At 49.4% G+C, this 24651-nt stretch overlaps 3 protein-coding genes across 6 annotated transcripts; all 3 read left to right on the top strand.

Annotated features, from left to right (window-relative positions):
• The first annotated feature begins 1568 nt into the window (after nt 1-1568).
• LOC134732125 (proline-rich protein 23D1-like) lies at nt 1569-5291 on the top strand. Of its 2 annotated transcripts, XM_063614868.1 has the most exons (3): nt 1572-1838; nt 2931-3301; nt 3540-5291. In XM_063614868.1, exon 3 carries the CDS (start codon nt 3591-3593, stop codon nt 4170-4172), a length of 582 nt encoding a protein of 193 aa, XP_063470938.1. In that variant the 5' UTR covers nt 1572-1838; nt 2931-3301; nt 3540-3590; the 3' UTR covers nt 4173-5291. The 2 variants fall into 2 exon arrangements, with proteins under 2 accessions (XP_063470937.1, XP_063470938.1); XM_063614867.1 differs by having other exon boundaries at nt 1569-1838; nt 2931-5291.
• A 4096-nt stretch (nt 5292-9387) lies between these two features.
• Nucleotides 9388-13110, top strand: LOC134732124 (proline-rich protein 23D1-like). Of its 2 annotated transcripts, XM_063614866.1 has the most exons (3): nt 9391-9657; nt 10750-11120; nt 11359-13110. In XM_063614866.1, exon 3 carries the CDS (start codon nt 11410-11412, stop codon nt 11989-11991), a length of 582 nt encoding a protein of 193 aa, XP_063470936.1. In that variant the 5' UTR covers nt 9391-9657; nt 10750-11120; nt 11359-11409; the 3' UTR covers nt 11992-13110. The 2 variants fall into 2 exon arrangements, with proteins under 2 accessions (XP_063470935.1, XP_063470936.1); XM_063614865.1 differs by having other exon boundaries at nt 9388-9657; nt 10750-13110.
• A 4088-nt stretch (nt 13111-17198) lies between these two features.
• Nucleotides 17199-20921, top strand: LOC134732123 (proline-rich protein 23D1-like). Of its 2 annotated transcripts, XM_063614864.1 has the most exons (3): nt 17202-17468; nt 18561-18931; nt 19170-20921. In XM_063614864.1, the coding sequence occupies exon 3, from the start codon at nt 19221-19223 to the stop codon at nt 19800-19802; it is 582 nt and encodes a 193-aa protein (XP_063470934.1). In that variant the 5' UTR covers nt 17202-17468; nt 18561-18931; nt 19170-19220; the 3' UTR covers nt 19803-20921. The 2 variants fall into 2 exon arrangements, with proteins under 2 accessions (XP_063470933.1, XP_063470934.1); XM_063614863.1 differs by having other exon boundaries at nt 17199-17468; nt 18561-20921.
• The last annotated feature ends 3730 nt before the right edge of the window (nt 20922-24651 follow it).

Below are 24651 nucleotides of genomic sequence, written 5' to 3'. Positions count from 1 at the left end.
TGATTTTTAAATTTTTTGTAGAGGTGGGGACTCGCTACGTTGTCCTGGCTGGTCTCTACCTCCTGGGCCCTTGGGCTCAAGCCAGCCTCCTGCCTTTGCCTCCCAAAGTACTGGGATCACAGGCATTAGCCATCACTCCTAGCCCAAGATATTAATACAGTAAATATTAACACCTATCTCGGATTGGATATCTCATAACGATTACAGGTGGTCACAGGTTACAAGGGTAGTGATAATGGAATCACCACGATCTTGGTGATGCACCATCTAAAACTCCTGCCTTCCTCAATTCTGATCACAGAGATGAAGACCACATGAAACTCTTGCACATTTTCTTTCACGATTTGGCCTAGAAATGATACATCCAGTCTCCTGGATTTTAGAATGTCCATTTTGAAAATCAAGGAGATGAGGCCAAGACGGTCTTCTGTGTGTGCAGAATGAGATGAGAACTGCATAAATGTCTGAGGCAGTTATTCCATAATTCTCCTATTCACCAATTGTTTTTACACCCCAGATGGAAGGAAGGAAGGAAGGAAGGAAGGGAGGGAGGAGGGAAGGAAGGAAGTAAGGAAGCAGGGAAGGGGAAGGGAGGAAGAAAGGAAGTGCGGAAGGAGGGAGGGAGGGAGGGACAGAGGGAGGGAGGGAGGGAGGGACAAAGGGAGGGAGCGAGGGAGAGACGCAGGGATGGAGGGAGGGAGGCAGGAAGGGACGGAGGGACGGAGGGAGGGACGGAGGGAGGCAGGGAGGGAAGGGACTTAGGGAGGGAGGAAGGGAAGTGATGGAGGGAGGGTGGGAGGCAGGAAGGAAGGAGAAAATATCTGAAAGAAAGAAGAAAAGGAAAGATAGAAAGAGAAAATATCCACCGAAAACACAATGAGTTAACACCAATGGACTTTCTCCATTCAAAGAAGGGTCTGCACCCCAGGAACAGCCACTTCATCCTGGTTAAACGCACACACACACACACACACACACACACGCTTTCTTAGCACATTCAGAAATCCAATCCAAGTTTCCTTCGGGTCATCGTGAGATTCGCAGCAGTATTTGTCAAATGCTCTTAGATTGAACTCCTACAGCACCTTCTTACTTGGATAGGAAGAAAGAAGGCAGCTGATTTAGAAAAAATGGCAGGAATTCAAGGAGAGTCGCTCGGAGATGCTTGTGAATTTCCTTCCGCTTCTGTTCCCTTGACACTTCATTTCATATACATCACATGCCCCAGGACAGCCACTGTGAAAGTTAACATGTTTTTATTGCATGAAAATATAAAAGGCACACATTAAAATCTCTTTGAGCGATAGATGAATTGGGTATTACAGCAAGTGTCTATCATTATTAGGCAAGACCTAGAGGTTGGGAGGGGGCAGGAAACAGGTCGCCTGTTGATGGGATTAGGCAGCTTCTGTTGATTGGTCATCTATCGATTGAGCTATGGCTAAATCCTCCTTGAGGGCCCCTCCCATTGTCATACCGGGAACAGCCAATCACATCAGTTCCTGCTGACAAATCCCCTGGCTCCACACCCTGTTGACAGTATAAAGGATTCCCCCAAGAGCTCAGTTGTCAGAGCCTGATGCACCTGCCGCTGGCTGGCCACGGCCCCGTCGCTCCACAGCGCAAGTCTTCGGGAGCAGCTTTGGGGCTGACACCGCTCTCTCAAATTAAGTAAAGGATCCAGAAACCAAAAAGAAATCTTTGCAGGACACAGACAAACACTGGCATTGGCTGACTTGGAGAACCCTGGAAGTTTTCACCATGAAAGGTTCCCGGCGCCCAAGAAGCCCCAGTGATTCCTGCACGGAATCCAAGAGCGAACACGCGGGAGAGAGCGGGTGAGCTTTGCTATGTGCTGGGGACACCTGCAGGGTGACCTGCCTGTGGGGTGTGTGGGTGTGTGTTGGAGAGAGAGGGGAAGGGAAAGGAGACGCATGAACCTGCCATGAGATTGGGTGTTTTGAATTTGGGGCAAGAGGGAAGTGAGTTGCCCCTAAGTCATCACAAGGTGCTGGGAAGGCTTCTACAACCCAACCACACACATATCTCAGGGCAGCCCCACTTTCAATCCACCCAACCAGCTCCACAGGGAATGGGCTCTGTGGTCTGCAAGAAGGGAGATTGTAGGACCTGATGTCAGGAGTTCATGATCTACTGAGGAAAAAAAGAAAGAGCAGTTTCCCCCTTTTTTAATTTTTAATTTTTATATTTGTATTATTTACTGATTTATTTTATTGAGACAGCGTCTCACTCCGATGGTCCACACTGGAGTGCAGTGGCGCGGTTTTAGCTGACTGCAGGCTCCACCTCTGAGTCTCAGGCCATCCTCCCGCCTGAGCCTCCTGAGTAGGTGAGACCACAGGCGTGCACCACCGTGCCCCACTAATGTTTTGTATTTTTAGTAGAGACTAGGTTTCACCATGTTGCCCAGGCTGCTCTCAAACTCCTGGACTCAAGCAATCCTCCTACCTCGGCCTCCCAAAGTGCTGGGATTATAGGCGTGTGCCATCATGTCTGACAAATTCCTTCCTCTCTTCTTGCTTTTCTTGGAATCCTAAGACCCCGTTCCTATGTTACCTCTACAGACAGAGGTGCCACATTTCCGGCATCTCAACGTCTTTCTCCAGGTCCTCACACCCAAGGAGAGGTTTCTAACTCTCGCCTGCGTGAGCTCCTGAAAGGGTAAACTGCTCCCTGCGGGCACCGACCCTCCTTCCCTGCCTTTTCTTCACCCAGGGAAGCTCAGGTAGATGGGGTGAGAACAAGAACAGCTGGGAGTTAGGACAGATTGGGAGCAGGTCTCACAGGAAGTGGATGACGAGTCCGTGACCTTGAATGAAAGGCAGGGAAGTGGAGTGAATTCGTGGGGATTCGGGGAATTGGACGTCAGGTAACTGCCCGAAATCTGACTGTGTCTCTCTGTCCTACAGCTCCAGCAGCACGCAATCGAATGCCCCAAAACGCCAGAAAGTGGAGGAGCTGGGTCCTCAGCCAGGTGAGGCATCTTCTCTTTTTCATCCTGAGTCTCCTGCTAGGAAGCCTGTGTCCCATCACATCATGAGATGAGCAGCTGTGCTGTCCAGAGTGTCGGGAGCTTCCTCCTGCAGCTCCGTGGGCGGGTGTCCTGTACCTGGCTTCTTCTGCATTTGGTCTTTCTCACGGTGGCACCTTTAACCCTCAAGGGCATCCTGCATGACAAGGGCTTTCACCTGCACACTCTGCTCTCTCCACAGGTGTAGAACCAGCTCCAGTACAGCCAGGTCCCCACCACCCTGCACAGCAGCCCCTGGAGCTGCCCCAGGTAAGGTCGCTCCATCTAGGTGGGCGCGGGTGAGACAGGTCTGCCTGAGCTCCAGGCCCTAGGGGACTTCCAGGAAATGACCCTCCCAAGGGGCGTCAATGAAAGTGCAAATTCTGGGTGTCCCTGCAGGGTTTAATTTATGCCTGGGGAAGTTACCGACAGCTCTCCTGCCTTGGTCTGTCCCTGTTTGAGCCCCCCCTCAGAGGACAATGACTGACCCATGGCTTTTCTCCCCCAGGGCCCACAGCTTCCCCACAGGAAGCTGATCATCGTGGTCCTGGAACCAGGAATGCTCCTGCACCTGCGGCTGGGAGAGGAGGTCTTGCTGCTGGACCCACAGGGAGCCCTGCGACTCAGCCTCGTCAGTGTGCTCCTCCTGGTGGTCCCTGAGCAAGTCCTGATGTCCTTGAAGGATCTCTTGTACCCTGCCCATGCCCGCTGGCTCCTGTTCACGAGCACAGAGACTGTCTGGGAGATTGACATTGAAAATGGATCTGTGAGAGCCCAGAGAGCAGAGAATGTGTGCGTGGCGCCTTCAGTAAAAGAGAGTGAGGCTCCCCAAGGCTTCCTGCCCGTGATGGGACCCCCGTCAAACCTTGTGCATGGAATCGGCCCTTCTTCCCGGCGTGTCCTCTACCTCAAACCTTGCTACAGAGCCGCTGTGCCCCAGGGCTCGTCCCAAATGCCCAAGCCTAGGCCCTGGAGACAGGCTCTGCCTGAAGAATTCAACTTGGATCTCCATGGCCTGGAGCCCCTGCCCAACTCTGCCCTCAGACCTCTACCTCCCTCACCCAGTCCGGAGCCCACAATCTGCCACGAGGTTCTATGGAGGCCAATGTGCAAGGCCCGAAGACGTCTCTTCTCAGGCTGATGGGCCGTGAACCCTCAGGCACCAGATGGCAATCAGAGATGCTCTGTTCAGAATGAAGCACGCCTGCGTTTTCATGGTGTCTGCCTGCACAGGTGTCTCTGCTCCTCGGAGGAGAGATGCTGCGCGAGCTGGAGAGGTGGAGAAATGCTCCGTCCTCTCACCTGAACCTTTGCTCTGCCTCAGATGCTCTTGATTTGTATAAAAGAGCAACCTTGAGATTGGGGCACAAAATATTTGCAAATCTATACACGCAAGGACTGCTCATACCCAGAATACACGGAGACTTGTCAATACTCCAATGGAACAAACAAACGATTCTGTTCAAAACCCAGCAAGAGACTTGAGCAGACATTTCCTCAAAGAGGATGCAAACAAACACTTCAGAAAGTGTTCAGTATCCCTCCCCGGGGAAATGTATGTCAAATACACCTTGAAATACAACCGAGAAGCTCTTAGAGAAGCCACCATGACAATGCCTGACCGTCCCAAGCGCTGCAGAGCATGTGGAGAAAGTGGAACGCTCTGACAGTGCCGGTTGAAATCCAAATGGGACAACCCGCAGGGAGAAAGAGTTTCATTGATTCCTAATCAATGCAATAGGCACTTCTTGGAACCATCTTTCCCACCCTGAGATAGTTGTTCTAAAGAAATTAGAACTCATGTGGACAAGGTTGAGGGCAGAGGCTTCTAGCACCTGTCCTCACCATCGCCAAAACATGGAAGGCACTTTAATGTCACTCAGCAGTGACTAGAAACAGGAACTGTGACCCATTCTTTCAATGGGATGCAATTCAGCAATGAATGGGCTGGGATTTTTGTTTGTAAATTCAGTTCTAAGAATGAGTAGTGAATAAGTTGTTGGAACACTTGAAGGTATGTTTGGACTCTTAGGCTATGTGAGACTTATCCCGAGATTGTAACTCTCATGAAATTGACACGCACATCAAGCCTGTGTGATCGACATTCAGTTTCCAATTGAGGTTTGCTGTAAAACACATACTAGATTTTGCATCAGATAATGAAGCCTTGTAGCATGTATCTTATTCATCACTGCAATGTAAATTCTATTGCTGTTGATTCTATCTGTATTTCTTGGGTTAAATAAAAATGTTAAAATGATTTTCGTCTATTTGCGTTTATTTGCTTTAATGTGTTTGCCCAAAAATCTCCATTTCTGGGCCGGGCGAGGTGGCTGATGCCTGTCATCCCAGCACTTCCGGAGACCGAGGCGGGTGGATCACGAGGTCAGGAGATCGAGACCTTCCTAGCTAACACAGCGAAACCCCATCTCTACGAAAAAACAAATACAAAAAAATCAGCTGGGTGTGGCGGCGGGCGCGCGTAGTCCCAGCTACTCGGGAGGCCGAGGCAGGAGAATGGCGTGAAGACAGGAGGCAGAGCCTGCAGTGAGCCGAGGTCACTCCACTGCACTCCAGCCTGGACGAGAGTGAAAGACCCTGTCTCAAAAAAAAAGAAAACTAAATCTCCATTTCTGCCCACGCCCAGTACTTCCCACTTGTAAACCCAGCACATCGGGAGGCTGAGGGGCGCTGATCACTAGAGCCCAGGAGATGGAAACCAGCCTGGGCAACATGAGGAAACCCCATATCTAGACACAATGCAAAAACTAGGCAGGTGTGGGATCTCCCCACTCCAGAGGCTGAGGAGGGAGGATGCCTTCAGTCCAGGAAGCAGAGGTTGCAGTGATCTGAGATCGTGCCATTGCACTCCATCCTGAGTGACAGAGTGAGACCCGCTCTAAAAATAATTATAATAATAAATAAAGTAAAATGAAATAAAACTCCATTTCTACAGCAAATTGTTTTATTTCTGTTGGGTACAAGGCACAGATGGTAGAGCCCACAGTAAGTGGATTGAGAGGAGCTTTCTCCAGGCAAAAGAGCATCCGCCACTCCACAGATAACAGCACACACACACACACACACACACACACACACACACACACTCAAACAATCACAAAAGACATCTACGAGTCCATTTATACCCCCACCACAGGTCATCTTCAGATTTCCCCCAGCGTTTCTCAAATGCATGAGTTTGCACTTCTAAGGAGTCTTTTGTGAATAGATCCCCAGAGGTGGTCTCTTTGGACTATTATAGGGGAGTCACAAATAGAAACTCTCTCACAACATCTCATATGCTGCCCCCTTTTTTTTTTTGAGACACAATCTCCCTCTGTCATCCAGGCTGGAGTGCAATGGGACCATCTCAGCTCATCTCACTACAACTTCCGCCTCCCAGGTTCAAGCAATTCTCGTGTCTCAGCCTCCCAAGTAGCTGGGTCTACAGGTGCACCCCACCATACTTGGCTAATTTTTATATTTTCAGTAGAGTTGGGGTTTCACCACATTGGTCAAGCTGCTCTTCAACTCCTGACATCTGGTGATCCGCCCGCCTCGACCTCCCAGAGTGCTGGGATTACAGGCATGTGCCATTGTGCTCGGCATACTTCCATTTTTTAGGAGTTCAAACAAATTCTGGGTAACAATCCCCAAAAGAGTCACTGTAAAAGTCAATTCATTTTGTACTATGGAAACATTAGTAAGACACATAAAAAAAAATCATTTCAGCCAATAAATAAAGAGGCTAGAGAAAAAGTGAGAATCACTCTTATGCCATGTCTACTGGAATGGGTGGGGGGTGGGGCAGGGCTCTCCTGGCCCACCAGGAAGCACCAACACTAGCCGATCAAATGGTCAACAAACAGCATTCTTTTTTTTTTTTTCTTTAATTTTTTGAGATAGAGTTTAGCTTTTGTTGCCCAGGCTGGAGTGCAATGGCGCGATCTCAGCTCACCACAACCTCTGCCTCCCAGGTTCAAGTGATTCTCCTGCCTCAGCCTCCCGAGTAGCTGGGATTAAAGGCACGTGCCACTATGACAGGCTGATTTGTATTTTTAGTAGAGTCAGGGTTTCTCCATGTTGGTCAGGCTGATCTTGAACTCCCGACTTCAGATGACTGGCCCCCTTGGCCTCCCAATGTGCTGGGATTACAGGGGTGAACGACCATTCCACCCTGGACAGTATTCTTTACTGATGTATTTATTAATTCACTAACATGAATATTCTAACATTACAAACTAGGCCATTCAACACAACTATGTATTAAGATATAGTTAAGGAAAGAATGTACTAAAAGCGATTGGGAACATTAACATTGCTTTCCACACATTTTCTTTTTAAGAACGGACATGTGTTTATCACAGTTCTGGAGGCTGGAAGTCCAAGATGAGGGTGCCAGCATTATCTGGGTCTGGTGAGGACCCTCTTCCAGGTTGGAGACTGTCATATCCTCCCTGTCTCCTCTCATGGAAGGTGCTGGCGAGCTCTCTTCTGTCACTTTCAGAAGGGCACTAATCCCATCTACGAGGGCTCCACCTTCATAATCTCATCATCTCCCAATGGCCCCACCTGCTAATACCTTCACATTGGAGGTTTGAGGGTTAAAATTTAAGCCTAAAGGAAAAAACCTTTTCTTTTTGAGACACGGGCTTGCTCTGTTGCCCAGGCTGAAGTTGAGTGGCACGATCTCGGCTCTCTGCAGCCTTGACATCCCAGGCTCAAGCGATCCTCCCACTTCACCTTCTGAAATACCTGCGACTACAGGCACTTACCACCACACTTGGCTGATTTTTAAATTTTTTGTAGAGGTGGGGACTCGCTACGTTGTCCTGGCTGGTCTCTACCTCCTGGGCCCTTGGGCTCAAGCCAGCCTCCTGCCTTTGCCTCCCAAAGTACTGGGATCACAGGCATTAGCCATCACTCCTAGCCCAAGATATTAATACAGTAAATATTAACACCTATCTCGGATTGGATATCTCATAACGATTACAGGTGGTCACAGGTTACAAGGGTAGTGATAATGGAATCACCACGATCTTGGTGATGCACCATCTAAAACTCCTGCCTTCCTCAATTCTGATCACAGAGATGAAGACCACATGAAACTCTTGCACGTTTTCTTTCACGATTTGGCCTAGAAATGATACATCCAGTCTCCTGGATTTTAGAATGTCCATTTTGAAAATCAAGGAGATGAGGCCAAGACGGTCTTCTGTGTGTGCAGAATGAGATGAGAACTGCATAAATGTCTGAGGCAGTTATTCCATAATTCTCCTATTCACCAATTGTTTTTACACCCCAGATGGAAGGAAGGAAGGAAGGAAGGAAGGGAGGGAGGAGGGAAGGAAGGAAGTAAGGAAGCAGGGAAGGGGAAGGGAGGAAGAAAGGAAGTGCGGAAGGAGGGAGGGAGGGAGGGACAGAGGGAGGGAGGGAGGGAGGGACAAAGGGAGGGAGCGAGGGAGAGACGCAGGGATGGAGGGAGGGAGGCAGGAAGGGACGGAGGGACGGAGGGAGGGACGGAGGGAGGCAGGGAGGGAAGGGACTTAGGGAGGGAGGAAGGGAAGTGATGGAGGGAGGGTGGGAGGCAGGAAGGAAGGAGAAAATATCTGAAAGAAAGAAGAAAAGGAAAGATAGAAAGAGAAAATATCCACCGAAAACACAATGAGTTAACACCAATGGACTTTCTCCATTCAAAGAAGGGTCTGCACCCCAGGAACAGCCACTTCATCCTGGTTAAACGCACACACACACACACACACACACACACGCTTTCTTAGCACATTCAGAAATCCAATCCAAGTTTCCTTCGGGTCATCGTGAGATTCGCAGCAGTATTTGTCAAATGCTCTTAGATTGAACTCCTACAGCACCTTCTTACTTGGATAGGAAGAAAGAAGGCAGCTGATTTAGAAAAAATGGCAGGAATTCAAGGAGAGTCGCTCGGAGATGCTTGTGAATTTCCTTCCGCTTCTGTTCCCTTGACACTTCATTTCATATACATCACATGCCCCAGGACAGCCACTGTGAAAGTTAACATGTTTTTATTGCATGAAAATATAAAAGGCACACATTAAAATCTCTTTGAGCGATAGATGAATTGGGTATTACAGCAAGTGTCTATCATTATTAGGCAAGACCTAGAGGTTGGGAGGGGGCAGGAAACAGGTCGCCTGTTGATGGGATTAGGCAGCTTCTGTTGATTGGTCATCTATCGATTGAGCTATGGCTAAATCCTCCTTGAGGGCCCCTCCCATTGTCATACCGGGAACAGCCAATCACATCAGTTCCTGCTGACAAATCCCCTGGCTCCACACCCTGTTGACAGTATAAAGGATTCCCCCAAGAGCTCAGTTGTCAGAGCCTGATGCACCTGCCGCTGGCTGGCCACGGCCCCGTCGCTCCACAGCGCAAGTCTTCGGGAGCAGCTTTGGGGCTGACACCGCTCTCTCAAATTAAGTAAAGGATCCAGAAACCAAAAAGAAATCTTTGCAGGACACAGACAAACACTGGCATTGGCTGACTTGGAGAACCCTGGAAGTTTTCACCATGAAAGGTTCCCGGCGCCCAAGAAGCCCCAGTGATTCCTGCACGGAATCCAAGAGCGAACACGCGGGAGAGAGCGGGTGAGCTTTGCTATGTGCTGGGGACACCTGCAGGGTGACCTGCCTGTGGGGTGTGTGGGTGTGTGTTGGAGAGAGAGGGGAAGGGAAAGGAGACGCATGAACCTGCCATGAGATTGGGTGTTTTGAATTTGGGGCAAGAGGGAAGTGAGTTGCCCCTAAGTCATCACAAGGTGCTGGGAAGGCTTCTACAACCCAACCACACACATATCTCAGGGCAGCCCCACTTTCAATCCACCCAACCAGCTCCACAGGGAATGGGCTCTGTGGTCTGCAAGAAGGGAGATTGTAGGACCTGATGTCAGGAGTTCATGATCTACTGAGGAAAAAAAGAAAGAGCAGTTTCCCCCTTTTTTAATTTTTAATTTTTATATTTGTATTATTTACTGATTTATTTTATTGAGACAGCGTCTCACTCCGATGGTCCACACTGGAGTGCAGTGGCGCGGTTTTAGCTGACTGCAGGCTCCACCTCTGAGTCTCAGGCCATCCTCCCGCCTGAGCCTCCTGAGTAGGTGAGACCACAGGCGTGCACCACCGTGCCCCACTAATGTTTTGTATTTTTAGTAGAGACTAGGTTTCACCATGTTGCCCAGGCTGCTCTCAAACTCCTGGACTCAAGCAATCCTCCTACCTCGGCCTCCCAAAGTGCTGGGATTATAGGCGTGTGCCATCATGTCTGACAAATTCCTTCCTCTCTTCTTGCTTTTCTTGGAATCCTAAGACCCCGTTCCTATGTTACCTCTACAGACAGAGGTGCCACATTTCCGGCATCTCAACGTCTTTCTCCAGGTCCTCACACCCAAGGAGAGGTTTCTAACTCTCGCCTGCGTGAGCTCCTGAAAGGGTAAACTGCTCCCTGCGGGCACCGACCCTCCTTCCCTGCCTTTTCTTCACCCAGGGAAGCTCAGGTAGATGGGGTGAGAACAAGAACAGCTGGGAGTTAGGACAGATTGGGAGCAGGTCTCACAGGAAGTGGATGACGAGTCCGTGACCTTGAATGAAAGGCAGGGAAGTGGAGTGAATTCGTGGGGATTCGGGGAATTGGACGTCAGGTAACTGCCCGAAATCTGACTGTGTCTCTCTGTCCTACAGCTCCAGCAGCACGCAATCGAATGCCCCAAAACGCCAGAAAGTGGAGGAGCTGGGTCCTCAGCCAGGTGAGGCATCTTCTCTTTTTCATCCTGAGTCTCCTGCTAGGAAGCCTGTGTCCCATCACATCATGAGATGAGCAGCTGTGCTGTCCAGAGTGTCGGGAGCTTCCTCCTGCAGCTCCGTGGGCGGGTGTCCTGTACCTGGCTTCTTCTGCATTTGGTCTTTCTCACGGTGGCACCTTTAACCCTCAAGGGCATCCTGCATGACAAGGGCTTTCACCTGCACACTCTGCTCTCTCCACAGGTGTAGAACCAGCTCCAGTACAGCCAGGTCCCCACCACCCTGCACAGCAGCCCCTGGAGCTGCCCCAGGTAAGGTCGCTCCATCTAGGTGGGCGCGGGTGAGACAGGTCTGCCTGAGCTCCAGGCCCTAGGGGACTTCCAGGAAATGACCCTCCCAAGGGGCGTCAATGAAAGTGCAAATTCTGGGTGTCCCTGCAGGGTTTAATTTATGCCTGGGGAAGTTACCGACAGCTCTCCTGCCTTGGTCTGTCCCTGTTTGAGCCCCCCCTCAGAGGACAATGACTGACCCATGGCTTTTCTCCCCCAGGGCCCACAGCTTCCCCACAGGAAGCTGATCATCGTGGTCCTGGAACCAGGAATGCTCCTGCACCTGCGGCTGGGAGAGGAGGTCTTGCTGCTGGACCCACAGGGAGCCCTGCGACTCAGCCTCGTCAGTGTGCTCCTCCTGGTGGTCCCTGAGCAAGTCCTGATGTCCTTGAAGGATCTCTTGTACCCTGCCCATGCCCGCTGGCTCCTGTTCACGAGCACAGAGACTGTCTGGGAGATTGACATTGAAAATGGATCTGTGAGAGCCCAGAGAGCAGAGAATGTGTGCGTGGCGCCTTCAGTAAAAGAGAGTGAGGCTCCCCAAGGCTTCCTGCCCGTGATGGGACCCCCGTCAAACCTTGTGCATGGAATCGGCCCTTCTTCCCGGCGTGTCCTCTACCTCAAACCTTGCTACAGAGCCGCTGTGCCCCAGGGCTCGTCCCAAATGCCCAAGCCTAGGCCCTGGAGACAGGCTCTGCCTGAAGAATTCAACTTGGATCTCCATGGCCTGGAGCCCCTGCCCAACTCTGCCCTCAGACCTCTACCTCCCTCACCCAGTCCGGAGCCCACAATCTGCCACGAGGTTCTATGGAGGCCAATGTGCAAGGCCCGAAGACGTCTCTTCTCAGGCTGATGGGCCGTGAACCCTCAGGCACCAGATGGCAATCAGAGATGCTCTGTTCAGAATGAAGCACGCCTGCGTTTTCATGGTGTCTGCCTGCACAGGTGTCTCTGCTCCTCGGAGGAGAGATGCTGCGCGAGCTGGAGAGGTGGAGAAATGCTCCGTCCTCTCACCTGAACCTTTGCTCTGCCTCAGATGCTCTTGATTTGTATAAAAGAGCAACCTTGAGATTGGGGCACAAAATATTTGCAAATCTATACACGCAAGGACTGCTCATACCCAGAATACACGGAGACTTGTCAATACTCCAATGGAACAAACAAACGATTCTGTTCAAAACCCAGCAAGAGACTTGAGCAGACATTTCCTCAAAGAGGATGCAAACAAACACTTCAGAAAGTGTTCAGTATCCCTCCCCGGGGAAATGTATGTCAAATACACCTTGAAATACAACCGAGAAGCTCTTAGAGAAGCCACCATGACAATGCCTGACCGTCCCAAGCGCTGCAGAGCATGTGGAGAAAGTGGAACGCTCTGACAGTGCCGGTTGAAATCCAAATGGGACAACCCGCAGGGAGAAAGAGTTTCATTGATTCCTAATCAATGCAATAGGCACTTCTTGGAACCATCTTTCCCACCCTGAGATAGTTGTTCTAAAGAAATTAGAACTCATGTGGACAAGGTTGAGGGCAGAGGCTTCTAGCACCTGTCCTCACCATCGCCAAAACATGGAAGGCACTTTAATGTCACTCAGCAGTGACTAGAAACAGGAACTGTGACCCATTCTTTCAATGGGATGCAATTCAGCAATGAATGGGCTGGGATTTTTGTTTGTAAATTCAGTTCTAAGAATGAGTAGTGAATAAGTTGTTGGAACACTTGAAGGTATGTTTGGACTCTTAGGCTATGTGAGACTTATCCCGAGATTGTAACTCTCATGAAATTGACACGCACATCAAGCCTGTGTGATCGACATTCAGTTTCCAATTGAGGTTTGCTGTAAAACACATACTAGATTTTGCATCAGATAATGAAGCCTTGTAGCATGTATCTTATTCATCACTGCAATGTAAATTCTATTGCTGTTGATTCTATCTGTATTTCTTGGGTTAAATAAAAATGTTAAAATGATTTTCGTCTATTTGCGTTTATTTGCTTTAATGTGTTTGCCCAAAAATCTCCATTTCTGGGCCGGGCGAGGTGGCTGATGCCTGTCATCCCAGCACTTCCGGAGACCGAGGCGGGTGGATCACGAGGTCAGGAGATCGAGACCTTCCTAGCTAACACAGCGAAACCCCATCTCTACGAAAAAACAAATACAAAAAAATCAGCTGGGTGTGGCGGCGGGCGCGCGTAGTCCCAGCTACTCGGGAGGCCGAGGCAGGAGAATGGCGTGAAGACAGGAGGCAGAGCCTGCAGTGAGCCGAGGTCACTCCACTGCACTCCAGCCTGGACGAGAGTGAAAGACCCTGTCTCAAAAAAAAAGAAAACTAAATCTCCATTTCTGCCCACGCCCAGTACTTCCCACTTGTAAACCCAGCACATCGGGAGGCTGAGGGGCGCTGATCACTAGAGCCCAGGAGATGGAAACCAGCCTGGGCAACATGAGGAAACCCCATATCTAGACACAATGCAAAAACTAGGCAGGTGTGGGATCTCCCCACTCCAGAGGCTGAGGAGGGAGGATGCCTTCAGTCCAGGAAGCAGAGGTTGCAGTGATCTGAGATCGTGCCATTGCACTCCATCCTGAGTGACAGAGTGAGACCCGCTCTAAAAATAATTATAATAATAAATAAAGTAAAATGAAATAAAACTCCATTTCTACAGCAAATTGTTTTATTTCTGTTGGGTACAAGGCACAGATGGTAGAGCCCACAGTAAGTGGATTGAGAGGAGCTTTCTCCAGGCAAAAGAGCATCCGCCACTCCACAGATAACAGCACACACACACACACACACACACACACACACTCAAACAATCACAAAAGACATCTACGAGTCCATTTATACCCCCACCACAGGTCATCTTCAGATTTCCCCCAGCGTTTCTCAAATGCATGAGTTTGCACTTCTAAGGAGTCTTTTGTGAATAGATCCCCAGAGGTGGTCTCTTTGGACTATTATAGGGGAGTCACAAATAGAAACTCTCTCACAACATCTCATATGCTGCCCCCTTTTTTTTTTTGAGACACAATCTCCCTCTGTCATCCAGGCTGGAGTGCAATGGGACCATCTCAGCTCATCTCACTACAACTTCCGCCTCCCAGGTTCAAGCAATTCTCGTGTCTCAGCCTCCCAAGTAGCTGGGTCTACAGGTGCACCCCACCATACTTGGCTAATTTTTATATTTTCAGTAGAGTTGGGGTTTCACCACATTGGTCAAGCTGCTCTTCAACTCCTGACATCTGGTGATCCGCCCGCCTCGACCTCCCAGAGTGCTGGGATTACAGGCATGTGCCATTGTGCTCGGCATACTTCCATTTTTTAGGAGTTCAAACAAATTCTGGGTAACAATCCCCAAAAGAGTCACTGTAAAAGTCAATTCATTTTGTACTATGGAAACATTAGTAAGACACATAAAAAAAAATCATTTCAGCCAATAAATAAAGAGGCTAGAGAAAAAGTGAGAATCACTCTTATGCCATGTCTACTGGAATGGGTGGGGGGTGGGGCAGGGCTCTCCTGGCCCACCAGGAAGCACCAACACTAGCCGATCAAATGGTCAACAAACAGCATTCTTTTTTTTTTTTTCTTTAATTTTTTGAGATAGAGTTTAGCTTTTGTTGCCCAGGCTGGAGTGCAATGGCGCGATCTCAGCTCACCACAACCTCTGCCTCCCAGGTTCAAGTGATTCTCCTGCCTCAGCCTCCCGAGTAGCTGGGATTAAAGGCACGTGCCACTATGACAGGCTGATTTGTATTTTTAGTAGAGTCAGGGTTTCTCCATGTTGGTCAGGCTGATCTTGAACTCCCGACTTCAGATGACTGGCCCCCTTGGCCTCCCAATGTGCTGGGATTACAGGGGTGAACGACCATTCCACCCTGGACAGTATTCTTTACTGATGTATTTATTAATTCACTAACATGAATATTCTAACATTACAAACTAGGCCATTCAACACAACTATGTATTAAGATATAGTTAAGGAAAGAATGTACTAAAAGCGATTGGGAACATTAACATTGCTTTCCACACATTTTCTTTTTAAGAACGGACATGTGTTTATCACAGTTCTGGAGGCTGGAAGTCCAAGATGAGGGTGCCAGCATTATCTGGGTCTGGTGAGGACCCTCTTCCAGGTTGGAGACTGTCATATCCTCCCTGTCTCCTCTCATGGAAGGTGCTGGCGAGCTCTCTTCTGTCACTTTCAGAAGGGCACTAATCCCATCTACGAGGGCTCCACCTTCATAATCTCATCATCTCCCAATGGCCCCACCTGCTAATACCTTCACATTGGAGGTTTGAGGGTTAAAATTTAAGCCTAAAGGAAAAAACCTTTTCTTTTTGAGACACGGGCTTGCTCTGTTGCCCAGGCTGAAGTTGAGTGGCACGATCTCGGCTCTCTGCAGCCTTGACATCCCAGGCTCAAGCGATCCTCCCACTTCACCTTCTGAAATACCTGCGACTACAGGCACTTACCACCACACTTGGCTGATTTTTAAATTTTTTGTAGAGGTGGGGACTCGCTACGTTGTCCTGGCTGGTCTCTACCTCCTGGGCCCTTGGGCTCAAGCCAGCCTCCTGCCTTTGCCTCCCAAAGTACTGGGATCACAGGCATTAGCCATCACTCCTAGCCCAAGATATTAATACAGTAAATATTAACACCTATCTCGGATTGGATATCTCATAACGATTACAGGTGGTCACAGGTTACAAGGGTAGTGATAATGGAATCACCACGATCTTGGTGATGCACCATCTAAAACTCCTGCCTTCCTCAATTCTGATCACAGAGATGAAGACCACATGAAACTCTTGCACGTTTTCTTTCACGATTTGGCCTAGAAATGATACATCCAGTCTCCTGGATTTTAGAATGTCCATTTTGAAAATCAAGGAGATGAGGCCAAGACGGTCTTCTGTGTGTGCAGAATGAGATGAGAACTGCATAAATGTCTGAGGCAGTTATTCCATAATTCTCCTATTCACCAATTGTTTTTACACCCCAGATGGAAGGAAGGAAGGAAGGAAGGAAGGGAGGGAGGAGGGAAGGAAGGAAGTAAGGAAGCAGGGAAGGGGAAGGGAGGAAGAAAGGAAGTGCGGAAGGAGGGAGGGAGGGAGGGACAGAGGGAGGGAGGGAGGGAGGGACAAAGGGAGGGAGCGAGGGAGAGACGCAGGGATGGAGGGAGGGAGGCAGGAAGGGACGGAGGGACGGAGGGAGGGACGGAGGGAGGCAGGGAGGGAAGGGACTTAGGGAGGGAGGAAGGGAAGTGATGGAGGGAGGGTGGGAGGCAGGAAGGAAGGAGAAAATATCTGAAAGAAAGAAGAAAAGGAAAGATAGAAAGAGAAAATATCCACCGAAAACACAATGAGTTAACACCAATGGACTTTCTCCATTCAAAGAAGGGTCTGCACCCCAGGAACAGCCACTTCATCCTGGTTAAACGCACACACACACACACACACACACACACGCTTTCTTAGCACATTCAGAAATCCAATCCAAGTTTCCTTCGGGTCATCGTGAGATTCGCAGCAGTATTTGTCAAATGCTCTTAGATTGAACTCCTACAGCACCTTCTTACTTGGATAGGAAGAAAGAAGGCAGCTGATTTAGAAAAAATGGCAGGAATTCAAGGAGAGTCGCTCGGAGATGCTTGTGAATTTCCTTCCGCTTCTGTTCCCTTGACACTTCATTTCATATACATCACATGCCCCAGGACAGCCACTGTGAAAGTTAACATGTTTTTATTGCATGAAAATATAAAAGGCACACATTAAAATCTCTTTGAGCGATAGATGAATTGGGTATTACAGCAAGTGTCTATCATTATTAGGCAAGACCTAGAGGTTGGGAGGGGGCAGGAAACAGGTCGCCTGTTGATGGGATTAGGCAGCTTCTGTTGATTGGTCATCTATCGATTGAGCTATGGCTAAATCCTCCTTGAGGGCCCCTCCCATTGTCATACCGGGAACAGCCAATCACATCAGTTCCTGCTGACAAATCCCCTGGCTCCACACCCTGTTGACAGTATAAAGGATTCCCCCAAGAGCTCAGTTGTCAGAGCCTGATGCACCTGCCGCTGGCTGGCCACGGCCCCGTCGCTCCACAGCGCAAGTCTTCGGGAGCAGCTTTGGGGCTGACACCGCTCTCTCAAATTAAGTAAAGGATCCAGAAACCAAAAAGAAATCTTTGCAGGACACAGACAAACACTGGCATTGGCTGACTTGGAGAACCCTGGAAGTTTTCACCATGAAAGGTTCCCGGCGCCCAAGAAGCCCCAGTGATTCCTGCACGGAATCCAAGAGCGAACACGCGGGAGAGAGCGGGTGAGCTTTGCTATGTGCTGGGGACACCTGCAGGGTGACCTGCCTGTGGGGTGTGTGGGTGTGTGTTGGAGAGAGAGGGGAAGGGAAAGGAGACGCATGAACCTGCCATGAGATTGGGTGTTTTGAATTTGGGGCAAGAGGGAAGTGAGTTGCCCCTAAGTCATCACAAGGTGCTGGGAAGGCTTCTACAACCCAACCACACACATATCTCAGGGCAGCCCCACTTTCAATCCACCCAACCAGCTCCACAGGGAATGGGCTCTGTGGTCTGCAAGAAGGGAGATTGTAGGACCTGATGTCAGGAGTTCATGATCTACTGAGGAAAAAAAGAAAGAGCAGTTTCCCCCTTTTTTAATTTTTAATTTTTATATTTGTATTATTTACTGATTTATTTTATTGAGACAGCGTCTCACTCCGATGGTCCACACTGGAGTGCAGTGGCGCGGTTTTAGCTGACTGCAGGCTCCACCTCTGAGTCTCAGGCCATCCTCCCGCCTGAGCCTCCTGAGTAGGTGAGACCACAGGCGTGCACCACCGTGCCCCACTAATGTTTTGTATTTTTAGTAGAGACTAGGTTTCACCATGTTGCCCAGGCTGCTCTCAAACTCCTGGACTCAAGCAATCCTCCTACCTCGGCCTCCCAAAGTGCTGGGATTATAGGCGTGTGCCATCATGTCTGACAAATTCCTTCCTCTCTTCTTGCTTTTCTTGGAATCCTAAGACCCCGTTCCTATGTTACCTCTACAGACAGAGGTGCCACATTTCCGGCATCTCAACGTCTTTCTCCAGGTCCTCACACCCAAGGAGAGGTTTCTAACTCTCGCCTGCGTGAGCTCCTGAAAGGGTAAACTGCTCCCTGCGGGCACCGACCCTCCTTCCCTGCCTTTTCTTCACCCAGGGAAGCTCAGGTAGATGGGGTGAGAACAAGAACAGCTGGGAGTTAGGACAGATTGGGAGCAGGTCTCACAGGAAGTGGATGACGAGTCCGTGACCTTGAATGAAAGGCAGGGAAGTGGAGTGAATTCGTGGGGATTCGGGGAATTGGACGTCAGGTAACTGCCCGAAATCTGACTGTGTCTCTCTGTCCTACAGCTCCAGCAGCACGCAATCGAATGCCCCAAAACGCCAGAAAGTGGAGGAGCTGGGTCCTCAGCCAGGTGAGGCATCTTCTCTTTTTCATCCTGAGTCTCCTGCTAGGAAGCCTGTGTCCCATCACATCATGAGATGAGCAGCTGTGCTGTCCAGAGTGTCGGGAGCTTCCTCCTGCAGCTCCGTGGGCGGGTGTCCTGTACCTGGCTTCTTCTGCATTTGGTCTTTCTCACGGTGGCACCTTTAACCCTCAAGGGCATCCTGCATGACAAGGGCTTTCACCTGCACACTCTGCTCTCTCCACAGGTGTAGAACCAGCTCCAGTACAGCCAGGTCCCCACCACCCTGCACAGCAGCCCCTGGAGCTGCCCCAGGTAAGGTCGCTCCATCTAGGTGGGCGCGGGTGAGACAGGTCTGCCTGAGCTCCAGGCCCTAGGGGACTTCCAGGAAATGACCCTCCCAAGGGGCGTCAATGAAAGTGCAAATTCTGGGTGTCCCTGCAGGGTTTAATTTATGCCTGGGGAAGTTACCGACAGCTCTCCTGCCTTGGTCTGTCCCTGTTTGAGCCCCCCCTCAGAGGACAATGACTGACCCATGGCTTTTCTCCCCCAGGGCCCACAGCTTCCCCACAGGAAGCTGATCATCGTGGTCCTGGAACCAGGAATGCTCCTGCACCTGCGGCTGGGAGAGGAGGTCTTGCTGCTGGACCCACAGGGAGCCCTGCGACTCAGCCTCGTCAGTGTGCTCCTCCTGGTGGTCCCTGAGCAAGTCCTGATGTCCTTGAAGGATCTCTTGTACCCTGCCCATGCCCGCTGGCTCCTGTTCACGAGCACAGAGACTGTCTGGGAGATTGACATTGAAAATGGATCTGTGAGAGCCCAGAGAGCAGAGAATGTGTGCGTGGCGCCTTCAGTAAAAGAGAGTGAGGCTCCCCAAGGCTTCCTGCCCGTGATGGGACCCCCGTCAAACCTTGTGCATGGAATCGGCCCTTCTTCCCGGCGTGTCCTCTACCTCAAACCTTGCTACAGAGCCGCTGTGCCCCAGGGCTCGTCCCAAATGCCCAAGCCTAGGCCCTGGAGACAGGCTCTGCCTGAAGAATTCAACTTGGATCTCCATGGCCTGGAGCCCCTGCCCAACTCTGCCCTCAGACCTCTACCTCCCTCACCCAGTCCGGAGCCCACAATCTGCCACGAGGTTCTATGGAGGCCAATGTGCAAGGCCCGAAGACGTCTCTTCTCAGGCTGATGGGCCGTGAACCCTCAGGCACCAGATGGCAATCAGAGATGCTCTGTTCAGAATGAAGCACGCCTGCGTTTTCATGGTGTCTGCCTGCACAGGTGTCTCTGCTCCTCGGAGGAGAGATGCTGCGCGAGCTGGAGAGGTGGAGAAATGCTCCGTCCTCTCACCTGAACCTTTGCTCTGCCTCAGATGCTCTTGATTTGTATAAAAGAGCAACCTTGAGATTGGGGCACAAAATATTTGCAAATCTATACACGCAAGGACTGCTCATACCCAGAATACACGGAGACTTGTCAATACTCCAATGGAACAAACAAACGATTCTGTTCAAAACCCAGCAAGAGACTTGAGCAGACATTTCCTCAAAGAGGATGCAAACAAACACTTCAGAAAGTGTTCAGTATCCCTCCCCGGGGAAATGTATGTCAAATACACCTTGAAATACAACCGAGAAGCTCTTAGAGAAGCCACCATGACAATGCCTGACCGTCCCAAGCGCTGCAGAGCATGTGGAGAAAGTGGAACGCTCTGACAGTGCCGGTTGAAATCCAAATGGGACAACCCGCAGGGAGAAAGAGTTTCATTGATTCCTAATCAATGCAATAGGCACTTCTTGGAACCATCTTTCCCACCCTGAGATAGTTGTTCTAAAGAAATTAGAACTCATGTGGACAAGGTTGAGGGCAGAGGCTTCTAGCACCTGTCCTCACCATCGCCAAAACATGGAAGGCACTTTAATGTCACTCAGCAGTGACTAGAAACAGGAACTGTGACCCATTCTTTCAATGGGATGCAATTCAGCAATGAATGGGCTGGGATTTTTGTTTGTAAATTCAGTTCTAAGAATGAGTAGTGAATAAGTTGTTGGAACACTTGAAGGTATGTTTGGACTCTTAGGCTATGTGAGACTTATCCCGAGATTGTAACTCTCATGAAATTGACACGCACATCAAGCCTGTGTGATCGACATTCAGTTTCCAATTGAGGTTTGCTGTAAAACACATACTAGATTTTGCATCAGATAATGAAGCCTTGTAGCATGTATCTTATTCATCACTGCAATGTAAATTCTATTGCTGTTGATTCTATCTGTATTTCTTGGGTTAAATAAAAATGTTAAAATGATTTTCGTCTATTTGCGTTTATTTGCTTTAATGTGTTTGCCCAAAAATCTCCATTTCTGGGCCGGGCGAGGTGGCTGATGCCTGTCATCCCAGCACTTCCGGAGACCGAGGCGGGTGGATCACGAGGTCAGGAGATCGAGACCTTCCTAGCTAACACAGCGAAACCCCATCTCTACGAAAAAACAAATACAAAAAAATCAGCTGGGTGTGGCGGCGGGCGCGCGTAGTCCCAGCTACTCGGGAGGCCGAGGCAGGAGAATGGCGTGAAGACAGGAGGCAGAGCCTGCAGTGAGCCGAGGTCACTCCACTGCACTCCAGCCTGGACGAGAGTGAAAGACCCTGTCTCAAAAAAAAAGAAAACTAAATCTCCATTTCTGCCCACGCCCAGTACTTCCCACTTGTAAACCCAGCACATCGGGAGGCTGAGGGGCGCTGATCACTAGAGCCCAGGAGATGGAAACCAGCCTGGGCAACATGAGGAAACCCCATATCTAGACACAATGCAAAAACTAGGCAGGTGTGGGATCTCCCCACTCCAGAGGCTGAGGAGGGAGGATGCCTTCAGTCCAGGAAGCAGAGGTTGCAGTGATCTGAGATCGTGCCATTGCACTCCATCCTGAGTGACAGAGTGAGACCCGCTCTAAAAATAATTATAATAATAAATAAAGTAAAATGAAATAAAACTCCATTTCTACAGCAAATTGTTTTATTTCTGTTGGGTACAAGGCACAGATGGTAGAGCCCACAGTAAGTGGATTGAGAGGAGCTTTCTCCAGGCAAAAGAGCATCCGCCACTCCACAGATAACAGCACACACACACACACACACACACACACACACACACACACTCAAACAATCACAAAAGACATCTACGAGTCCATTTATACCCCCACCACAGGTCATCTTCAGATTTCCCCCAGCGTTTCTCAAATGCATGAGTTTGCACTTCTAAGGAGTCTTTTGTGAATAGATCCCCAGAGGTGGTCTCTTTGGACTATTATAGGGGAGTCACAAATAGAAACTCTCTCACAACATCTCATATGCTGCCCCCTTTTTTTTTTTGAGACACAATCTCCCTCTGTCATCCAGGCTGGAGTGCAATGGGACCATCTCAGCTCATCTCACTACAACTTCCGCCTCCCAGGTTCAAGCAATTCTCGTGTCTCAGCCTCCCAAGTAGCTGGGTCTACAGGTGCACCCCACCATACTTGGCTAATTTTTATATTTTCAGTAGAGTTGGGGTTTCACCACATTGGTCAAGCTGCTCTTCAACTCCTGACATCTGGTGATCCGCCCGCCTCGACCTCCCAGAGTGCTGGGATTACAGGCATGTGCCATTGTGCTCGGCATACTTCCATTTTTTAGGAGTTCAAACAAATTCTGGGTAACAATCCCCAAAAGAGTCACTGTAAAAGTCAATTCATTTTGTACTATGGAAACATTAGTAAGACACATAAAAAAAATCATTTCAGCCAATAAATAAAGAGGCTAGAGAAAAAGTGAGAATCACTCTTATGCCATGTCTACTGGAATGGGTGGGGGGTGGGGCAGGGCTCTCCTGGCCCACCAGGAAGCACCAACACTAGCCGATCAAATGGTCAACAAACAGCATTCTTTTTTTTTTTTCTTTAATTTTTTGAGATAGAGTTTAGCTTTTGTTGCCCAGGCTGGAGTGCAATGGCGCGATCTCAGCTCACCACAACCTCTGCCTCCCAGGTTCAAGTGATTCTCCTGCCTCAGCCTCCCGAGTAGCTGGGATTAAAGGCACGTGCCACTATGACAGGCTGATTTGTATTTTTAGTAGAGTCAGGGTTTCTCCATGTTGGTCAGGCTGATCTTGAACTCCCGACTTCAGATGACTGGCCCCCTTGGCCTCCCAATGTGCTGGGATTACAGGGGTGAACGACCATTCCACCCTGGACAGTATTCTTTACTGATGTATTTATTAATTCACTAACATGAATATTCTAACATTACAAACTAGGCCATTCAACACAACTATGTATTAAGATATAGTTAAGGAAAGAATGTAGTAAAAGCGATTGGGAACATTAACATTGCTTTCCACACATTTTCTTTTTAAGAACGGACATGTGTTTATCACAGTTCTGGAGGCTGGAAGTCCAAGATGAGGGTGCCAGCATTATCTGGGTCTGGTGAGGACCCTCTTCCAGGTTGGAGACTGTCATATCCTCCCTGTCTCCTCTCATGGAAGGTGCTGGCGAGCTCTCTTCTGTCACTTTCAGAAGGGCACTAATCCCATCTACGAGGGCTCCACCTTCATAATCTCATCATCTCCCAATGGCCCCACCTGCTAATACCTTCACATTGGAGGTTTGAGGGTTAAAATTTAAGCCTAAAGGAAAAAACCTTTTCTTTTTGAGACACAGGCTTGCTCTGTTGCCCAGGCTGAAGTTGAGTGGCACGATCTCGGCTCTCTGCAGCCTTGACATCCCAGGCTCAAGCGATCCTCCCACTTCACCTTCTGAAATACCTGCGACTACAGGCACTTACCACCACACTTGGCTGATTTTTAAATTTTTTGTAGAGGTGGGGACTCGCTACGTTGTCCTGGCTGGTCTCTACCTCCTGGGCCCTTGGGCTCAAGCCAGCCTCCTGCCTTTGCCTCCCAAAGTACTGGGATCACAGGCATTAGCCATCACTCCTAGCCCAAGATATTAATACAGTAAATATTAACACCTATCTCGGATTGGATATCTCATAACGATTACAGGTGGTCACAGGTTACAAGGGTAGTGATAATGGAATCACCACGATCTTGGTGATGCACCATCTAAAACTCCTGCCTTCCTCAATTCTGATCACAGAGATGAAGACCACATGAAACTCTTGCACGTTTTCTTTCACGATTTGGCCTAGAAATGATACATCCAGTCTCCTGGATTTTAGAATGTCCATTTTGAAAATCAAGGAGATGAGGCCAAGACGGTCTTCTGTGTGTGCAGAATGAGATGAGAACTGCATAAATGTCTGAGGCAGTTATTCCATAATTCTCCTATTCACCAATTGTTTTTACACCCCAGATGGAAGGAAGGAAGGAAGGAAGGAAGGGAGGGAGGAGGGAAGGAAGGAAGTAAGGAAGCAGGGAAGGGGAAGGGAGGAAGAAAGGAAGTGCGGAAGGAGGGAGGGAGGGAGGGACAGAGGGAGGGAGGGAGGGAGGGACAAAGGGAGGGAGCGAGGGAGAGACGCAGGGATGGAGGGAGGGAGGCAGGAAGGGACGGAGGGACGGAGGGAGGGACGGAGGGAGGCAGGGAGGGAAGGGACTTAGGGAGGGAGGAAGGGAAGTGATGGAGGGAGGGTGGGAGGCAGGAAGGAAGGAGAAAATATCTGAAAGAAAGAAGAAAAGGAAAGATAGAAAGAGAAAATATCCACCGAAAACACAATGAGTTAACACCAATGGACTTTCTCCATTCAAAGAAGGGTCTGCACCCCAGGAACAGCCACTTCATCCTGGTTAAACACACACACACACACACACACACACACACGCTTTCTTAGCACATTCAGAAATCCAATCCAAGTTTCCTTCGGGTCATCGTGAGATTCGCAGCAGTATTTGTCAAATGCTCTTAGATTGAACTCCTACAGCACCTTCTTACTTGGATAGGAAGAAAGAAGGCAGCTGATTTAGAAAAAATGGCAGGAATTCAAGGAGAGTCGCTCGGAGATGCTTGTGAATTTCCTTCCGCTTCTGTTCCCTTGACACTTCA

Source organism: Symphalangus syndactylus, chromosome 13 (genome assembly GCF_028878055.3).
Source record: "Symphalangus syndactylus isolate Jambi chromosome 13, NHGRI_mSymSyn1-v2.1_pri, whole genome shotgun sequence".
NCBI classification, from domain to species: Eukaryota; Metazoa; Chordata; class Mammalia; order Primates; family Hylobatidae; genus Symphalangus; species Symphalangus syndactylus.
Note: the sequence above shows the minus strand (reverse complement) of the source record. Positions and strands in the feature narration are given on the sequence as shown.